Source organism: Pezoporus wallicus, unplaced genomic scaffold (assembly GCF_028554395.1).
Source record: "Pezoporus wallicus isolate ANWC-B61680 ecotype Strahan unplaced genomic scaffold, APGP_CSIRO_Pwel_v1 contig_4131, whole genome shotgun sequence".
NCBI lineage: Eukaryota > Metazoa > Chordata > Aves > Psittaciformes > Psittacidae > Pezoporus > Pezoporus wallicus.
Window position 1 is genome coordinate 11,726,250 of NW_026641950.1, and position 17,796 is coordinate 11,744,045.

Sequence of the window (17,796 nt, forward strand, 5' to 3'; positions counted from 1 at the left end):
ATTTTCAGCTGCAGTGTTGTAAACATATTCTATGATGTACATTAATTTCTTAAGAGATCCATGAATACTGTTAGTGTCCCAGAATCCTAAGTACCAAACAGTAACAAAAGCAGTCATTATATTTTTAATAAAATTAATACAGACATTACAATTATTAATAAGGGATAATTTTTCTCTGAGGACTCAGAATTTGCAGTGATACATCAATCAACAAACATAGTAACATCCTGAAAACTCATAAAATCCATCAGTCAGATAACTTATTTTTATAGACAGGGAAATGAAGACACAGAGACACTAAGTGACCAGTACAAGTCTCTTTCAGGATTCAAGTAACTCAGATTTTACAATTTTTTCCTGCTCTTTATTAATCATAAAAATAAGTGTCCCTTCCGAAGGGAACTGTAAGTTTTATTTAAAAATAATTCCAAAGGAACTGCTCAGATTGCTCTTTCATTTCCTGGCTTAGCTGTCATTTCCCTTTCTTACCCTATTTTTGAATAGTAGCAGAGAAGTAATTTTCACTGACCTTAAAAAGCTTTGCAACATGCCTTGCCTGTTTATGTGACAGGGTTTAGAAATGTGTCCAAAAAGGAGCAGGTAAGAGTGTGTGTAACTACATTAATTTGAATACTTAAGTTTATATTTGTGACAACTATGACGCACTGATGACCTATAAAAAAAATTTTCCACTGGACATACATATACTCATATACTTATAGAATCAACTAGGTTGGAAAAGACCTTTAAGACCATCAAGTCCAACCATTACCCCAGGACTGCCAAGACCACCACTAAGCCATATCACTGACAGCCTCCTCTACACGGTTTTTGAACATTTCAGTATATTCACACAAATATGATTTAGGTTATAAGAAATGTGCTTCCTTGCATAATTCCTATACCAACCTATCTCCTTTGAAGAAGTAGGTTTTCCCAACATCTTCCCACCAAATTGCTGAATCAATGCCATGGGAAGGTATTCCGCTTCCAAGAGTTATCAAATCATGAGGATAACCTGGCTGGAGAGTAGTGTCCTTGAAAACCCAGAACTTGTTACCTGTACAAAAGCATATATACACGTACATATTGTGTGTTAGTCTTCAGTACTATCAATATTAATATTAATACATACTGAAGAAATAAGAAAGACTCCCAAAGGGCTACAGTGGTTCTGCCAAACACAAATGAAAAATGTTCTATCACTGCAGATAATGCAAAATTAAATATGCCTTACAGATACCTTGCATTTATAAAGCACCTTCAGTTCAATAAGTCCACAGAGTATTTTGATATCAGCTATATAGGGTTCAAACCCAGAATGAAAATGAAATCATCTCAAGAGGCTCTGCGGCTGGTAATGTAATACATTTGCAGCAATAATACACAACAATTTTACATTTTATTAGGAAAGAAGAGTGAATGTTAAGACAAAATGAGGTAAGAAAGCATAGAAATAAATAAAAAATAAAAAATCCTAGCCTCACAGAGACCATATACTTTTGTTACTTTGCACTCTCCTGCTCCTCAAGAAATTAAATTACTCATGAAGGATGTACAAATTATTTAGATTATTTCTGAAATGACCATAGAATTTAAAACATTTTTAATCAGATTTTCTTTACTATGGCCTAAAGACAAAACTGCAGTTCTGAAATCCCACAGCTGAAAACCTTGTGTTTCTGAAATCAATGGGGGTTGCCTTTAGTACCTGTGGCAGTAAGATTTAACCTTTGGTTGTGGGTGACGAATCATTCAAAACTACCCACTTGACTTTTACATGCTGATAATACAAGGTAAATGCATAACTCTTAGCACAGCGTCTACACAAACCTCATGATACCTAAACCGTCTTAAATCAAAATAATAGGCTGGTGCCTCCTGGATACTGGCAATGCTCAGTGGTTGAAACCCTACTTTGCATTTACTAACTAAATATATTCTCTATATACTGGCATGCATGTCTACAGAAGTAGCAATTGCACCAGTGTTTGGTAGTATTCCCCCACACCCTGTCCCTGTTTTTGGAGAGGATGCTTCCTGTGCTGTCTTGTAATTGGATAGCTTACCTCACCAGCCCACAACTCCAGTTTCCCAGCTTCAATCTCCTCTAGCTTCCTAGCTAAGCTCTTCTTCCTCACTGAACACTTCTGTGATTATCTCACCTCTTCTCATATTAAGCCTTTAGTCTAACACTTCCCCCAATAATTGTGCCTCTCCTCCTATTCTTGCAACTATCTTCTCCTTTTTACATTTTTTTCTTTCTTTTAATTCTTCTTCAAAATACACTTCTCACCTGTGTCTTTTCAGTAGAGACTTCGCTTTCAAACACAGCTTTGGCTGAAAAAAGGGAATAAAGATCCTCATATGCCCCCTAGAAACAGGGAAAAGGGAGCATAATTTGCATTTTAGTACTTATCTGAAAAGCTTGCTTTGAGGTCTGTCTTCCCTTTGTACTATGTCATTTAGGCCACAGGGACACTTTCTGAGCTAGACTACAGGCTCCACTGTGCAGGAACCATGTGGTTTTTTTCTTTTCAAAGCACTACCTTCACCTGCGTTTCCAAAAAACATTGCTATTTTTAGTAATAATAACACTGAAGGAGAAGATACTCTGACATCATGTATGTATTCTGAGTTACATCACAGAACATATATATTGAATTGGCTTATTGGATACTTCACTTTGGTCAATCCATTGTTATTTATGACAATATTTAAAATATTAGGGGAGAAATATGAAAATATATTTTGCCCAAGCATATTTGCAAAGATATCCTGAGAGATAAAATCATAGCTGTTCATATTAGCCATTGCACTTACCTGTAAAGCTAGGCAGGCTGCTACAAAGACTCACAAGGTTAAGACACTGTGCTGTATAAATATTTTATAAGGAAATGCAATATTACCCCAAAGATTGAGGATCAGGTGTATGCCACTCACCAAGAGGGAAAAATCTAGAGAGCTGTATTTTAACTATCCCTCAGTGGTATTAAATGTTTGTTTAAAGGGAGGGTTTTTTTTAATCTCCCTGTTTATGCTGTAGTGATTTTAAGCATGTTACATATTATCACAGTTTTAATTAGGAGAGGAGATATAGTTTTAGTCCCTCCCATGCTGGGTTTCCAGAGTAAATTTTTTATCAGCTTCTTTACAGCTGCTTGTCACCCACTTCCAAGCACAAACACTACAGTTTGCTCAACAGATCCATCTTTCCTTCCCTGCCAGTTGAAAGAAGAAAGGATTCAATGAATACGTGCAGAGCCATTTGAAGCAGTGAAAATAAAGGAGACGCAGAGAATAATGAAGAATGGTCACGGAAAGCTGAGGTCTGTGCTCTCTGAGGATTAAAGTCTGTGCTAACATGACATTTACTTTTATTGAGATTCCTTACAAAATTCACTTATAGGGCTTGATTATGACAGGGGTAAGCATCTTCAGTCATTCACTGTCCTGCCTCCCGTGTGGTTTATCCTTCTGCCAATTCACATGACCATGCACAGAAGGCTTCAGATGGTAATGGCAGTTTCAAACACGATGATAAGTCATGTGTTTTGGACCTTACCAGTTGGTAGTTATGGTGTGAACAACAGATGGTATACAGTGAATGATACTGAGCCAGCTCATTTCTGTTTCAAAGATCATTCAAAATCACAGCTGTTGCACAGCATTGGGAGACATATGCTGTGATGTATGTAATGCTATTACCTTTCTCTGGACTTCACAAGGAATAAAAGTAACAGCAATTGTTAAGAACATTATCAGCTACAACATTAACAAGATCAGGTCATACCAAAATAAACACGGGTTGAGCACACGCCACTATAAGTGACAGCAACACTAAGGCACATATTTGTTGCATATTCAAATATACTGAAGTAGAAGGAAAGTGAAGCTTTGGGAACACATGACATAAAAAACTAAATTCTTCACATAACTTCTTACTAAAAAGCAAATTCTTTCTGGTTAAATAGTGAAAAGGTAAATTTGACTGTTTTTTCTATAGAGACGGTAGGGCATTGAAAGCTCTAACATATGTGGGAAAGACTTCTATTGATGTGCTTTGGAAGAAATGTTTAGTCTGCTACGGCTGCGCGGACTGTTAATGGGGGAGACTGTATATAGGAAATACAAATGTTTTATCTAGCTGACAATTATTACTTCAGGGTTTTTTTGTTTATTTGTTTCAGAGGGTTTTAGGTGGTTTGTTCTTGGTTTTGTTGTTTGATTTTGTTGTTTTTTTTCCGGTTTAGTTTCTCTCCCTCAGCTGAAGGAAAGTGAAGGGCTGTTGATCAGAGGATTTCCAAAAAAGACAGAAAAAATTAGAAGCTTTCAAATTCACAACAAAATGTTAGGAAGAGTTAAAGCTGGAATTTAATGCAAATGATACTTTACTGTGATGAGAATAAGCTCCTTTTATTTCAAATTATATTTATGTATCTTAAAATGCATTAAAAATGAATTCTTGAGTCAGTATGTGTTCACTTAATTCATATTCCACTTCCACTAGTAAATATTCAATACACTTCATTAATCGTGTTTATAATGGAAATAAAAAAATATATGCCATAACTAGAATAATTATAGCTTGATTCTTTTTATAGGTAACTGATGCCTTTTCAGAGTCCTAACCTATGCGCTTGGCAGAAATCACCACTGTATTTATTTCATAACATTGTCCCTTAAAGTTTAGTTGATGGGTTGTTACTCACACAAAAAATAAAGCACCACGTGTTTCATGAAGTCTGGCAAACCTTCAGAATGTTTCATCTCCCTCCGTTTTTATTCCCTAATGTAAAACCTAATATAATAACTCGCTCCCCAACCTGGTGCACCCGACAGACTACTACCCGCTGCTGATCTTCCAGACAGGTGAGGGGGAAGCTGCTTCCCGCAGTCTGAGGGGGATGAAGAAAGACTACAGGGCCTTGGGGCGAATGGTGAAAGAGTCTGGGGCTCGAGTGATCTTCTCCTCACTCCTTCCATTTTCCACTGATGATGTGGGATGGAACGGGAAGATTCAGTCCATAAACGATTGGCTTCAAGACTGGTGCTACAGGCAGGGCTTTGGATTCTTTGATAACAGCTGGTTTTATAGGGCACCAGTCTGGACAATGACAAGTGGGAAAGGTTTATCTCACAGAGGCAAAAGGATGCTGGGGCACGAATTAGCAGGGCTCATTTGGAGAGCTTTAAACTAGATTCGAAGGGGGATGGGGTTGTAGCTGGGCTTGCCCCAGTGGGGCAGCACTCCAGAACTGATGAAGACTGGGAGGCCTCCTATAATGCTAGGGTGAAATCGGTGTGCTCAGCTCGCTCCCTGGAATGTCTGTACACCAATGCGTGCAGCATGGGAAATAAGCAGGAGGAGTTGGAAACCTGTGTTAAGTCGGGAGACTATGATCTGGTGGCAATTACAGAGACGTGGTGGGACAGCTCACATGACTGGAATATAGTCATGGAGGGCTATGTCCTTTTCAGGAAAGACAGGCCAGCCAGGCGGGGTGGTGGGGTTGCTCTTTATGTACGGGAGCAACTACAATGCACCGAGTTCTGTCCAGGGACAGGTGACGAGGGAGTTGAGAGTCTGTGGGTGAGAATTAAGGGGCAGGCTGGCAGGGGGATACTGTTGTGGGTGTCTGTTACAGGCCACCAGATCAGGGTGAGGAAGTTGACGAGGCCTTCTACAGGCAGCTGAGAGCGGCCTCACAGTCACAGGCCGTGGTTGTCGTGGGGGATTTTAACTTCCCTGATGTTTGCTGGAAGGACCACTCAGCAACCCAGCCACAGTCCAGGAGGTTCCTCCAGTGTATGGATGATCACTTCCTCCTGCAAATGGTGGACGAGCCAACCAGGAGAGGAGTGCTGCTGGATCTCATCCTCACTAACAAGGAGGGTCTGGTCAAAGCAGTAAGGGTTGAGGGCTGCCTTGGTTGCAGCGACCACGAGATGGTGGAGCTCAGGATCTTGTGTGGTAGGACCAGTAGAATAGCAAGTAGAATTGCAACCCTGGACTTTAGCAGGGCAAACTTTGGCCTTTTCAAGCAATTGCTAGGGGAAATCCCATGGGCAAGGCTTCACCAAGGGGAAATCATGCTTGACCAATCTCTTAGCCTTTTATGAGGAAATAACACGGTGGATGGATGATGGCAGAGTGGTGGATGTGGTCTACCTTGACTTCAGCAAATCATTTGACACAGTCTCCCACAGCATCCTCACAGCTAAATTGAGGAAGTGTGGTCTGGATGATCAGGTAGTGAGGTGGACTGTGAACTGGCTGAAGGAGAGAAGCCAGAGAGCTGTAGTCTATGGGGCGGAGTCTAGTTGGAGGCCTGTATCTAGTGGAGTGCCTCAAGGGTCAGTACTGGGACCAGTATTATTTAATATATTCATCAATGATTTAGATGGGGGAATTGAGTGTACTGTCAGCAAGTTTGCTGATGACACTAAGCTGGGAGGAGTGGCTGACATGCCAGAAGGCTGTGCTGCCATCTAGCGAGACCTGGACAGGCTGGAGAGTTGGGCAGGGAATAACTGGATGAAATATAACAAGGGAAAGTGTAGAGTCCTGCATCTGGGCAGGAACAACCCCAGGTTCCAGTATAGGTTGGGAAACGACCTGTTAGAGAGCAGTGTAGGGGAGAGGGACCTGGGGGTCCTAGTGGACGACAGGATGACCATGAGCCAACACTGTGCCCTTGTGGCCAAGAAGGCCAGTGGCATCCTGGGGTGTATTAGAAGGGGGTGGTTAGTAGGTCGAGAGAGGTCCTCCTTCCCCTCTACTCTGCCCTGGTGAGACCGCATCTGGAATATTGTGTCCGGTTCTGGGCCCCTCAGTTCAAGAAGGACAGGGGCCTGCTGGAGAGAGTCCAGCGCAGGGCAACAAAGATGATTAAGGGAGTGGAGCATCTCCTTTATGAGGAAAGACTGAGGGAGCTGGGTCTCTATAGTTTGGAGAAGAGGAGACTGGGGGTGACCTTATTAGTGTATATAAATATATAAAGGGGGAGTGTCACGAGGATGGAGCCAGGCTCTACTCAGTGGCAAACAACGATAGGACAAGGGGTAATGGGTACAAACTGGAACACAAGAGGTTCCACTTAAACTTGAGAAGAAACTTCTTCTCAGTGAGGGTGACAGAGCACTGGAACAGGCTGCCCAGGGAGGTTGTGGAGTCTCCTTCTCTGGAGACATTCAAAACTCGCCTGGACACATTCCTGTGTAACTTTATCTAGGTGTTCCTGCTCCGGCAGGGGGATTGGACTAGATGATCTTTTGAGGTCCCTTCCAATCTCTAGCATACTGTGATACTGTGATAATAACAAGCAGAATGGTAAGGTCACAAACTGGGAATGAAGCAAGTGATAAAAAAGTCAAAATGTCTTACTTTTTGAAGTCTTTCCTTGTTAAATACCATTACTGTAGGGAAACAACTGAGACAGATGAACTGTGATTGCAGTTATTTGCAGTTTCTCAACTCCTATCTTTGACATTTAAAAAAAAATACTGGAAATAAAGAGTATGAGTATTGCTATGCTTTACTTAAAATACTGAATATTTAACTCCAGATGTTCTTCTGACTATTTAACTGCCTACTGACTACTGCAAACAATTATACAGACCTTAAATGATAGTTCTTCCTTCGTAGAATCAGAATACTGAACAGTTGTGCTCCTGGGTTGTTAGCAACCAGGGTTTTGGTCATCTTACACACAATTATTGTATGTGTGTAGTGCAAGACCTATGTGGGATTTAGCGTATAAATCACTGTAAGTTTAACTGTGATAAGACAAATTCTCCAAATTTTTAGGAATTATATTCAATTGAAACCGGTGAAAATTTTAATACCTAATTCTGATTTTATTATTTTTCTCCAGTCACCTTTGTTCTTTAGTCTTTCAAGCCAGGATCAAGTGTCTTCATATTTGTATCACCAAATTACTATTCATGCTTCCTTTTTTCTCATTCTCTATTTATTTCCATGTTAAGTTTCTGTCATTTCTCTGCTCCATGATCTGACAGCAGTATAGTAAATTTACTTTTAAAACAAAACTGTCAACAGTTGTGTAAGTGCAGTTGAAAGTTATGATGGTGGCACCGCTAATATGAGTTTTACAGCAGCCTTTCTATTGCTGCATTTGGCTTGCTATAACATTCAACAGTGCAGATGGCTTGACAATTTTGTTTTTAGCATCATATAAATTCCCACAGATACACAGAATAAATTTTATTGTTCACATTTTCTCATTAAAAAGAAAAAGTATTATTCTGGTGCCATCTTCTTATTATCATTCAGCATGGACACCAGCAATGAATAATAACAAGAATGTAAACATCTGGGTTTTTTATAACCAGCCATCCAGATTGTCATGTACCTTACAAGCATCATGAGGCATGAGGCAGGCCAAGTACCTTAAGCCACCAGAAACGAGCAAATTTCACTTTGCACTGCAAGCATGTTGATGATTTTTTACAATTGTTTACCCTTCTGTAAAAAAATACTAATATTTTTTAAAAAGTTAATATGGTAAAACAAACAAACAAAAAAATCAAACCAATGAAATCCTAAAAGCAAAGACACTTTATCCAATAGTCTTGAAATTAACTCAGTTTGACTTTCTACAGACATCTAACACTTTATGCATGATTTCACTGGTTTCTTAGGTATTCTTAGTTGAATAATGCCAAATAGTTTTAAATATACTGATAGATTTTATTAGCACAAATTAAAAATAATTACATTTCTCATCGCAGACACATTTGATATGAAGATTTCAAAGTTTACTAACTAAATGTACTATCCAGAGCTGCCATCATGTATCATTTGTATATGGTTCATATTTTACAATATAGCTCCTATGAAAAAAAGTTAAATGTATTTTTATACATTTATCAATCTCTATTTATACTACTGTAAAGACATCTACTAATATCATGAATCCAACTGTATACACATAGGGAGAAAAAAATGTAATGCTGATAAAAAAACAATATCTAAACAAGGTCTAAACCTGTTTTATAATTTATTGTTTCAAATTTGATGTTTGCAGTCCTGAAGACAAGGATTAAACAAATCAAACAGAGCATAGATCATTGAAAATAAATGAGATTTGTGGTTTTCTAAAGAGATAAACAGGATGTTTTAATCCAGGATTGCTCACAAGGCCTACCCTGAGTGCATCTTAAAAATGTCACCTGCCTAACAGAATACTGTTTATCCTAAACTCATGACAGTGTAGGCATGTAAAGAGAAACAAGGTGGCAATTGCTTAGTACAACTGCAGACGAGTAGATTGTCTTACTCCTTTCTTCACCTTCCTCAGAGAGCAGAATCGCTGCTCCTCAAGTTAGTCATAGGAGGCGGTTTCACACTAGCAAAAAAAGCTTCCAAAGTGAGTGAAAGAGGGCAATGGAGATGGAAGGTGTGCCTGGAACCTTCCTTTGCACATCTGCAGAAGAAGCAGTGGCTTTTCTGAAGGGAGGATATCTACACACTGACCTGTTTCTCCACCACACACTGAAGATTCAAGACCTTATGCTTTTCAGGACATTGTATGTTAATGATAACTTAAGAAGAAGTTTTGGAAACTTTATTTAAAAATCCTCAAATAAATGCAGTCTTCACCCATATACTGACCAGTCTTAAAATGAAGTGATGTGGAAAATGTTCTTTGAGAGGAATGCATGGTGACATTGTTCTAGCCCAAGCTCTCTGATGGCACTCCATCTTTTCTATTTTTCCTCTGAATAGTGGATGCAAATGAACACATCTCTAGGCTAGACTTCAGATTTTAATCTCCTTCTAGAACTTACTTGGCTTGACCAGCTTTAGATCGGTAAAGCACATTACCTGGATAACATACTTTACTTGCTCATTATCTTAGCAATAATCAACTTGTGTATTTTTAATACCTTTAGGAGGAAGACATATACTCTTTTTCCAGAAAGACATTTTGTGAGGGAATGGAAGAAACAAGACAGTGATTGTTACCCACAATATATTGAGATATACTTCTGCAATCATGTTCCACAAGGCAGCTGAGATCTCTGGTTAACATGAATTTTCAAGGACACACACACATACAAAAGACTCAGCTGAACCTACTGATTCTGCTGCAATGCAAAATACATGAATTACATGGACCAACAAACAGCTTTAGGGAGATACAGGAAATCATGAAGAGGAAGTGGCAGAAAAGCAAAAAAAAATCAGAAAAATTACAAAAGGAAATATAGGATTTTTAACTTTGGTAAACAAAGGGACAATACTGATGTCTCTGAAAAAATAAGTGAAGGACTTTCAGACAGCAGGTGGAAAAATACCTGCAACAGAAAATCCAAATATCATATCAGGTAAAAAGCACAGAAGTAGCTGGTTTGAAACCAGAGAGCATAAGCTGGGAAGAGGAAGGAAATGAACACAGTGTTCTGACTTCTAAGAGCACAATCCTGCTACCTCTATTTGCTTTGATTAGTCCTAATTGTTAAATTTCCCAGGTAGAAAATAGGAAGTTCTCTTTTTTTTTTTTTTTGTTTTTTGTTATGTATATCTTAGAGACTACTGAATCAACCCATTCCTCTAAGACCTAACAGGAGCCAGTCAGCACTGGATGCAGAGTTAAATAATGATAAAACATATTCTGAGGTCACTGGGAAGGAAAAGAAAGCTGGTAGAACAATAAGCTTGACCATTTCTGTCTGAAGTTCAGCATTATCAAGGTAGAGGTCTGCAATGCAGAGGGTAGTTTCTTTGCTCTATGTAGCAGTGATGAGCAAAGAAATATCTACAGAATGATATTTATCTCTTCTCATGTCTCATGGACCAAAAATCAAGCAGAGGGATAGAATTTGGAGGCACCTTTATCATGATTCCTGATCTTATCAACTTCCCAGGTTTTATGATATGAATGTTATTTTATGGCAACAGAAGTAAAAGTACATGTTGTATTGAAGTCACATAAATAAAGATGTTCTATATGGAATGCAATTTCCCTTACTATCCACACAAAAATACAATTTCCCTATTAGTAACATAAACTGCATAAACTGCATTGTACGATTGTGCAGTGTTTCTGGATGTTATTAAACATTTTCAATTTAGCATTCCCAAGATGATAATGTTTCCATAAGGAAAGAAATATTATTTCTATCTATCTGTTAATGATTCCACTAGTAAAATATAGTTAATTTTTTATATAACAACTTCCAAAAAAATTTTACTTTTTTTGTAGTAAGTTAACAAATGAATCACAGCACTAAACAGCTGAATAAGTTTTCACATACGTATTGTTTTTTCTTTCTTCTTCTAAATTATTATCTTATAAAACATATTCTATATGGTTTGCACTCTTTTGTTGCTAAATGGGTATTTATTTAACATACAGGATAATTTTCTTCTAAACCTAAGTTAGATGCATGTTCAAGAACTCTCATTTTGAAGAGCGGCTGATGATGGGAGTGAAACTTTGAAAAGAACGATTAGCAACAATTTAATCCACACATTTTCTGCAGCTTTTTTCCTTCAAATTACTAAACATGCATCTAAAAAATATACTTATTTGTGCCACCTGAAAATCCTAACATCACAGTTCTCAGATGAAATAAGTGCAGTACAATGAGATATATATGTAGCAGGGACACCATTTAAACATATGCAGATTTCATTTGTAAAAATGAAGAAGAGCAAAGAGAACCACAAAAACAAACAAACAAACAAGATTGTGGTTTCATTCTTGCTTCCTAATCCACATTTCTCAAAAAGGATTCCATAGTAGATCACTGCATTACTATGTCTCTTATTTATACTTCCAAATTTAATTTTTACTGAATATGTAAATGATCTGACACTCTGAAGGTTAATCAATTAAAGCTGTGGTTGCCAAAATGAGATAACATAACTCATATAGTCTTCATTTAGCTACCAATTTGCAACATGATTTACAAATCATTAGTAAAAATAAGCAAGACACAAGAAATCATCACAGCAGAAAGTATTACACAAACTTTTTTCTTACCTTTAAAAAAGACAAAATTCCCCTCACTGTTTTCATAAACTGCATCAATGCTGGGAGGCAGTCCCCTCCAGAAGTAGGTAATCTGCATGGGGTATCCATCCATCACTTTGTTGTTTCTGACTCGCCAAAACCACTGATCCTGGAAAACAAATATACATCTCTTACTATACTTTGAGCATTCATATGTGCTCAGCTGCTCTCTTGAAAACACTGAACAACCTATCCTAGCATTTTTATAGCATGACCTTTTGCTGTTTGGGTAACCATATTTGTGCTTGCATCCATGTCACGTCCACACATTAAGAATATGTCAGAACTAGTTGTTCCCTGAGGTGAAAATAAGCTACTCATGTGAACTATGTGTTTGGTAGAGATGATAGCCTTCAGCAGAACATACAGCATGCTGTATGAGATGATGTAACTTTCTCAGCATCAATCCTACAAAAAGCCCAACTTAAAATTTGTGGACTGACTACAAGTCCCCTTAGACCAAACCATATGCATATATATAAGGCTAATGTAATGGGACTACAGACAGGCTTTGAAGATCAACTAATTCTGCAAGCAGGTTTTTGTTTTGTTTTTTTTTTTTGCAGTGGCTGCTAATAGTGAAAGGTTGATAAATACAGCTTTAATCCTACTACATCAGTCTGATAAGAACTATGCTTTGATGATAACTTTAGGGAAGATTTGCAGCCTGTCCATGTAATATTAAATAGAATGGTTAATATCATAGCCACTTATAGGTGCTAAATCTAATGTTGTCGTAAATTGCTCTTTGTTTGTTGACATTTAAAATGTTTTCTCCCTGTGGGATATGCTATTGCTTTAAGTGAGAGCCATACAGAAGTTGTGTTATTGAGGAATGAGGATTATTAAAGTTAGAAATGAGTATGTGACACGAGGTTGTACCTCCCCAGCTCTTATAAAGCAACAGTTCCAGCTCATCTAATATTTACAGATGAAGGATGGGGTAAGCAAGTATTTAAATTTTTACACACATTCACACATTTTTACAGCATTAGTATTATACAAAACAAAACCCCTTAATAAAGAAAGTGTTATTCTGTCAGATATGTTACAGTTTACACAGCAGTTCAGCCTTCTTCCTCTACAGGTCAGCTTGCCAAGCTAAAGAGATCTGTGCTCCTATCTGGGAACTGACACAGTTGAGAGAGAATAATACTTTGCCAGAGCAGGCTTATGATGAACTGTATTCATCATCTTTCTGAACCCGAAATCACAGCTCTCTCTGCTTATTTTTCCAATGACTCAACATTTATAAATCTTTGCAAAAAGCATTAGCCATACAAATACAAAGCAGCTCAAGATATATATATATATACAAAAATACATTTTAATCATGTGCATAAATGAGTCTAAAGTTGAAAGAGTTGTTTTGAGTCCCAGAAAAAAGTTGAAATAGCTTACACAACCTGCAAAATATTATGTTAAAAAGTTGCAATTGCCTGGAAATAATACTATTAAAATCCTTCTAATTTTTTCATGGCTAGCTATTTCATTGCTAGTATAACATAGATTAGATTCCTATTTTCAGTTTTGTTTTTTTTTTTTAATTGAACAATGATATGATAACATTTAAGGAAGGTCAGCAAAGCAATTTTTTAGGACTGATTGACAAAATTCAGTAAGAGAACTGGCAAATGTGGGGAGATACACCTTAGAGATGCAAGTATTTAGGAAGGCCTCACTGAAGTATGTGTTCTGAATGCTGGAACAGATATTGTCAATAATGCAAATAAGACAAGACGGCTTTGAAAAATTAAAATCAGGGGGAAAATCCTCAGAGAAGACACTTGGAAGTGTTATTTTATTTAAGCAGTAAGAAATGCTTGAAATGGATAAATGGATTTTCAGGTCAGACTTTTTTAGGTATCATCAATCTAGAAATTACTTTAGGAGGGAATGATGTAATGATAAGTCTCAATAGGCCAAATAGATCCTTGTTGTCCCTGTCTCATCCCCCTCCCTCCCCATTTTTCTATAAAACCTTCAAAAGCCACAACATATCTCATAGATCTGTTTGCAGATAGATCTGTTTGCATAGATCTGTTACTATCTTGAGTACAATAGAATATTCCAATCTTGTCTTTCTTCACTCCAGGATAGAGAAAACTTTTTTATTTGTATGAATTTGGTTGCAAAAGCACATCTTAGAAAACAATGTTTAGCTGCAGGACAGAACATATACATCTCTCATTAAATGTCCACCAACTCAGAAGGTCACTGATGAAGTTGTGGGTACAAAATAAGCAAGATCTTTAAAGCTGAACAAAGGCTTACTACTTAGCTGATTACAAAAAGACATGTGTACCCACATAATCACTTCACTGAACAAAGGTGGTAAATGAAATGTTTGGGCTTTCATGAGTTTCCCAATATAGCTTGCGTACTCTGGAAAATCTGGACATCAGTGCTACAGACAAAACTTATAAAGTTCTAGGAAGGCTAATGAATCCCAACTTCAACTAGTACACCAAAGCAGATGTTGCAAATCACATTAATGTGTTTCAAGAGAAGCAGTTGCAATGACAGGAATAATCTTCTACATTGTTAAATATTCAGTCAATTCCACTAACTTAAAGCAAAATCAAAACAGCAGCAACAAAAACCCCCACTTTAAATTAGTCATGGCTATATTTCATAATCCACAAATTTCCAAGTGTAAGAACTGATGTGTCCAGAATAGCAAGCAGTCAATTTGGTCAGCATTGCACTGCTGATTGGGTGGTACTATCCCATCACAGTGATTTCTGGTATAATATTGAAATGTCAGTGGAATGACCTCAGCAAAGAGACTAAACATGCATTCTTGAAAGATACTGACTCTGTAAGGAACACAGGTTTCAGAGTGTGACAAAACCTGTAAAATCAGTAAGTCAACAAAGATCCTTTTAATGAGTTATGTTTCAGCCTTAGTAATTTGTGGAACATATTTGCATTAATTCATTTTGATAACAAGACCAATAAAATTAAATTCTGCAGATTTGGTACTGAATTGGATGTCAAACTATGTATTTTATATTAATATTAGGCATTTGCAGCATAAAAATGAGACTTTTTAACTTTTTTCTCCAAGTTCTTGACAAAGCAATAATTTGCCCTGCTATATCACAGTTAAAATCTTCACAACAAAAATTATAGCAAAGCTGGAGTGTTTGATTCATGTAGCATAAGCCCAGGAATTTGTTTTGAAAGAGAGGGAGAGGAAGAGTTACATCAATACTATGCATCCATAACCTTTCAACAAAAAAATAAGTTAAGGTATCTGACAAGAAATTCATTCAACAGGGTGTTACTATGTGTATATATATATATATATATATAAATCCATCCCGGACTGGCACCAGCTTTTTCACTTGAAACCAATTATAGAAAATGCCCACTCTTTTTCTATAGTAATTTTAGAGATACTTCTGATAGAAATGGTATCTAAAATGGCTTGAAATAAAATCTTCCTGTGCCATTGCATTTAATGTTTCAATATTCCATCCTGAAGCATAATTGTGAACATAACATACCATGCTCTCTTTTCTGTTGATGGAATCTTTATTTTCCTGCTCTATGTTCAGTAGATTTACATGTCATTGCAATAATCATGCACAATGGGGTATTGCTCATCAGTCAGGGCCCTACAGGTTTCCACAGAACTAGAATTCTGGAAATGTACAATTTTAGCATTTTTATGGTCCTATTTTAAACAGACAGAAGTAGGCACATGATTTGGCAATAAACAAATTTTTAGAGATAGCCAGATCAACAAGAATTAGCAAATATCTGGAAATAACAGAGCAGAAATTCAAGTTTGGATCATTTATGCAATTGGCAAGGTAAGTGTTGGCAGAGGTTGAAAGAATAATTTATTTATGTGAACTTCATTTTCCTAATTGACTTTCCTATGAACATACTAGTCTCTACAGTTTTAGAATGCCAGAGTTCAAATTCTGGAAATCAAGAAAGTCTAGCATGTGTCTGTAAAGCAAGACAAAGACCTTTCTGTGGTATCAGATGAGATGGGCTCTACTTACAGAAAGAATGGATCATTTCAGCACATATAACTAAATGTACTTAATTTATCTTAAAACAAAGTTATATTTACCAGCAATTTGATCATCTGCATTTTGTTAAACAGGTATAATTACTGAAAAGGTGCTTTCAACAAAGTTCAGCTATTACTGAAATTCAGAAAAGGCATAGTCCAAGATAACGTATATTCTCTCTAAGGAAGCTCTTTCACACTTGGAGTAAAAAGCTTGAAACAGTTTCTCTGGCACAAGTCTCAGTATATTTGATTATACTGAATAAAAACAGTTTTGTCTCTTTTGAGAAACACTGTGTATTGAAAAACTGTTTGTCTTTCCCACTATATTGGTTAAATATACTTTGAGGTATTATATTTTCCCAAAACACATTAACTGCTGCAGACAGGTTGAACATGTGAATTGTCACATGCAATCTGACTCCAAGCCTGACAAACATATACCTTGAATGCACAGTTTTTAGTACCTTTCCTTGCCAGCTATCAAATGCCTTTTTTAAGCATCTGTGGTTACCCAATATCTTCAGACATGGATTGCTTCTGTGCAGTTGAAATCTTGCATAATGATGGATAATTAAATATTATGATTATAGACATAAACTTGTATAACTATTCCCAGATCAAAAAGTGGAATTGAAACAAAAAAAGCTCTCAAAATCAAACTGAAAAATGAACAATATAACTAAGAATCAGAAAATGGGCATTGAGTAAGGAGAGACTGTAAGCTGTTTCAGAAACACTATTATAGATCATAGAATCATAGAATCATAGAATCATAGAATCATAGAATAGTTATGGTTGGAAAGGACCTTAAGATCATCTAGTTCCAACCCCCTGCCATGGGCAGGGACACCTTATGCTAAATCGTATCACCCAAGGCCTTGACCAACCTGGTCTTGAACACTGCCAGGGATGGAGCATTCACAACCTCCCTGGGCAACCCATTCCAGTGCCTCACCACCCTAACAGGAAAGAATTTCCTTCTTATATCCAATCTAAACTTCCCCTGTTTAAGTTTTAACCCATTACCCCTTGTCCTATCTCTACAGTCTCTAATGAAGAGACTCCCCAGCATCCCTGTAGGCCACCTTCAGATACTGGAAGGCTGCTATGAGGTCTCCACGCAACCTTCTCTTCTCCAGGCTGAACAGCCCCAGCTTTCTCAGCCTGTCTTTATACGGGAGGTGCTCCAGTCCCCTGATCATCCTCGTGGCCCTTCTCTGGACTTGTTCCAACAGTTCCATGTCCTTTTTATGTTGAGGACACCAGACCTGCACACAATACTCCAAGTGAGGTCACAAGAGCACAGTAGGGGGGCAGGATCACCTGCTTCGACCTCCTCGTCACGCTCCTTTTGATGCAGCCCAGGATACGGTTGGCTTTCTGGGCTGCAAGCGCACACTGCCGGCTCATGTTCATTTTCTCATCAGCCAGCACCCCCAAGTTCACCTCCGCAGGGCTGCTCTGAATCTCTTCTCTGCCCAACCTGTAGCTGTGCCTGGGATTGCTCTGACCCAGGTGCAGGACCTTGCACTTGGCATGGTTGAACTTCATGAGGTTGGCATCAGCCCACCTCACAAGCATGTCAAAGTCCCTCTGGATGGCATTCCTTCCCTCCAGGCTATCAACCGAACCACACAGCTTGGTGTCACCGGCAAACTTGCTGAGGGTGCGCTCAATCCCACTGTCCATGTCAGCGACAAAGATGTTAAATAAGACTGG

The 17,796-nt window shown here is 37.9% G+C and overlaps 1 protein-coding gene across 2 annotated transcripts in view; it reads right to left on the reverse strand.

The window, feature by feature from the left end:
- The window catches only part of MMP16 (matrix metallopeptidase 16), a 201,723-nt gene that overhangs the window by 9,814 nt on the left and 174,113 nt on the right, over nt 1–17,796 (reverse strand). For both annotated transcript variants that reach the window (XM_057426090.1, XM_057426091.1), the window contains 2 exons: nt 12,015–12,153; nt 910–1,060 (listed from right to left, as the gene is read on the reverse strand). In XM_057426090.1, the coding sequence (XP_057282073.1) occupies nt 910–1,060; nt 12,015–12,153 (290 nt within the window). The remainder of the gene's footprint in view (nt 1–909; nt 1,061–12,014; nt 12,154–17,796) is intronic.